The following is a 652-nucleotide window of genomic DNA, read 5'->3' on the forward strand; positions in this document are numbered from 1 at the left end:
GACCGCAGCAGCTCAGGGCTGACCGTTTGCTGCAGTTGCTGCTGCTGCAAACGGGGCTTTTAGTCTTTTATAAATTGAAAATAAAGAACTGCCACAATTAGGGATTTAAATTCATTTTATTTAGTCTTTAAACTGGGAACTGCTGCTAATAAATGCGCAAGTTCCCCCTCCGCCATTTCCTATAGTTCAGCAACAACTCCGCAGCGGCCTTTTGGCTTTTTCCTTTTTCCGTTTTTCTTTTTCTTAAATTTGACAAAGTCCTTTTCAACAGCACTTGTCAGCTGTTGCAAGAGCGGCTTCCATAAGCAGCAGTAGCAGCAGCAGCAGCAGCAGCAGCGGCTCTCTGGATTCGAAACATTTGATTAACCCTTCTGGCCCATTTGTGCTTCCGTCGTGTGTGTTTGAAGATGGGTTGTACCCAGTCTGCTGCAGCATCCCCTGCTGCTGCTGCTGCTGCTCCAGGAGCAGCAGCAGCAGCAGCAGCAAAACCCCCCACAGCGTCTCCAGCAGCAACTCCAGTCCCCTCCGCCTCCTTGCTGAGTCCTGGAGGTGCAGCAGCAGCATCTTTCCAGAGCAATCGCCAGGGTTCTCCCCCGGGGGCCCCCAGGGGGGCCCCCGGGGGGGCCTCCCCGGGGGGACCCCCGGGGGGCCC

The 652-nt window shown here is 54.4% G+C and overlaps 1 protein-coding gene across 1 annotated transcript in view; it reads left to right on the top strand.

Annotated features, from left to right (window-relative positions):
• Nucleotides 1–407: 407 nt before the first annotated feature.
• ETH_00041320 (uncharacterized protein) overlaps nucleotides 408–652 on the top strand; it is a gene marked incomplete at both ends in the record, with an annotated part of 1425 nt that continues 1180 nt past the window's right edge. Inside the window, one exon of the mRNA XM_013374716.1 lies at nucleotides 408–650. Within this exon, the coding sequence (XP_013230170.1) occupies nucleotides 408–650 (243 nt within the window). The remainder of the gene's footprint in view (nucleotides 651–652) is intronic.

Source organism: Eimeria tenella, genomic scaffold (assembly GCF_000499545.2).
Source record: "Eimeria tenella Houghton genomic scaffold, Eth_scaff2223, whole genome shotgun sequence".
Taxonomy (NCBI): Eukaryota; Apicomplexa; class Conoidasida; order Eucoccidiorida; family Eimeriidae; genus Eimeria; species Eimeria tenella.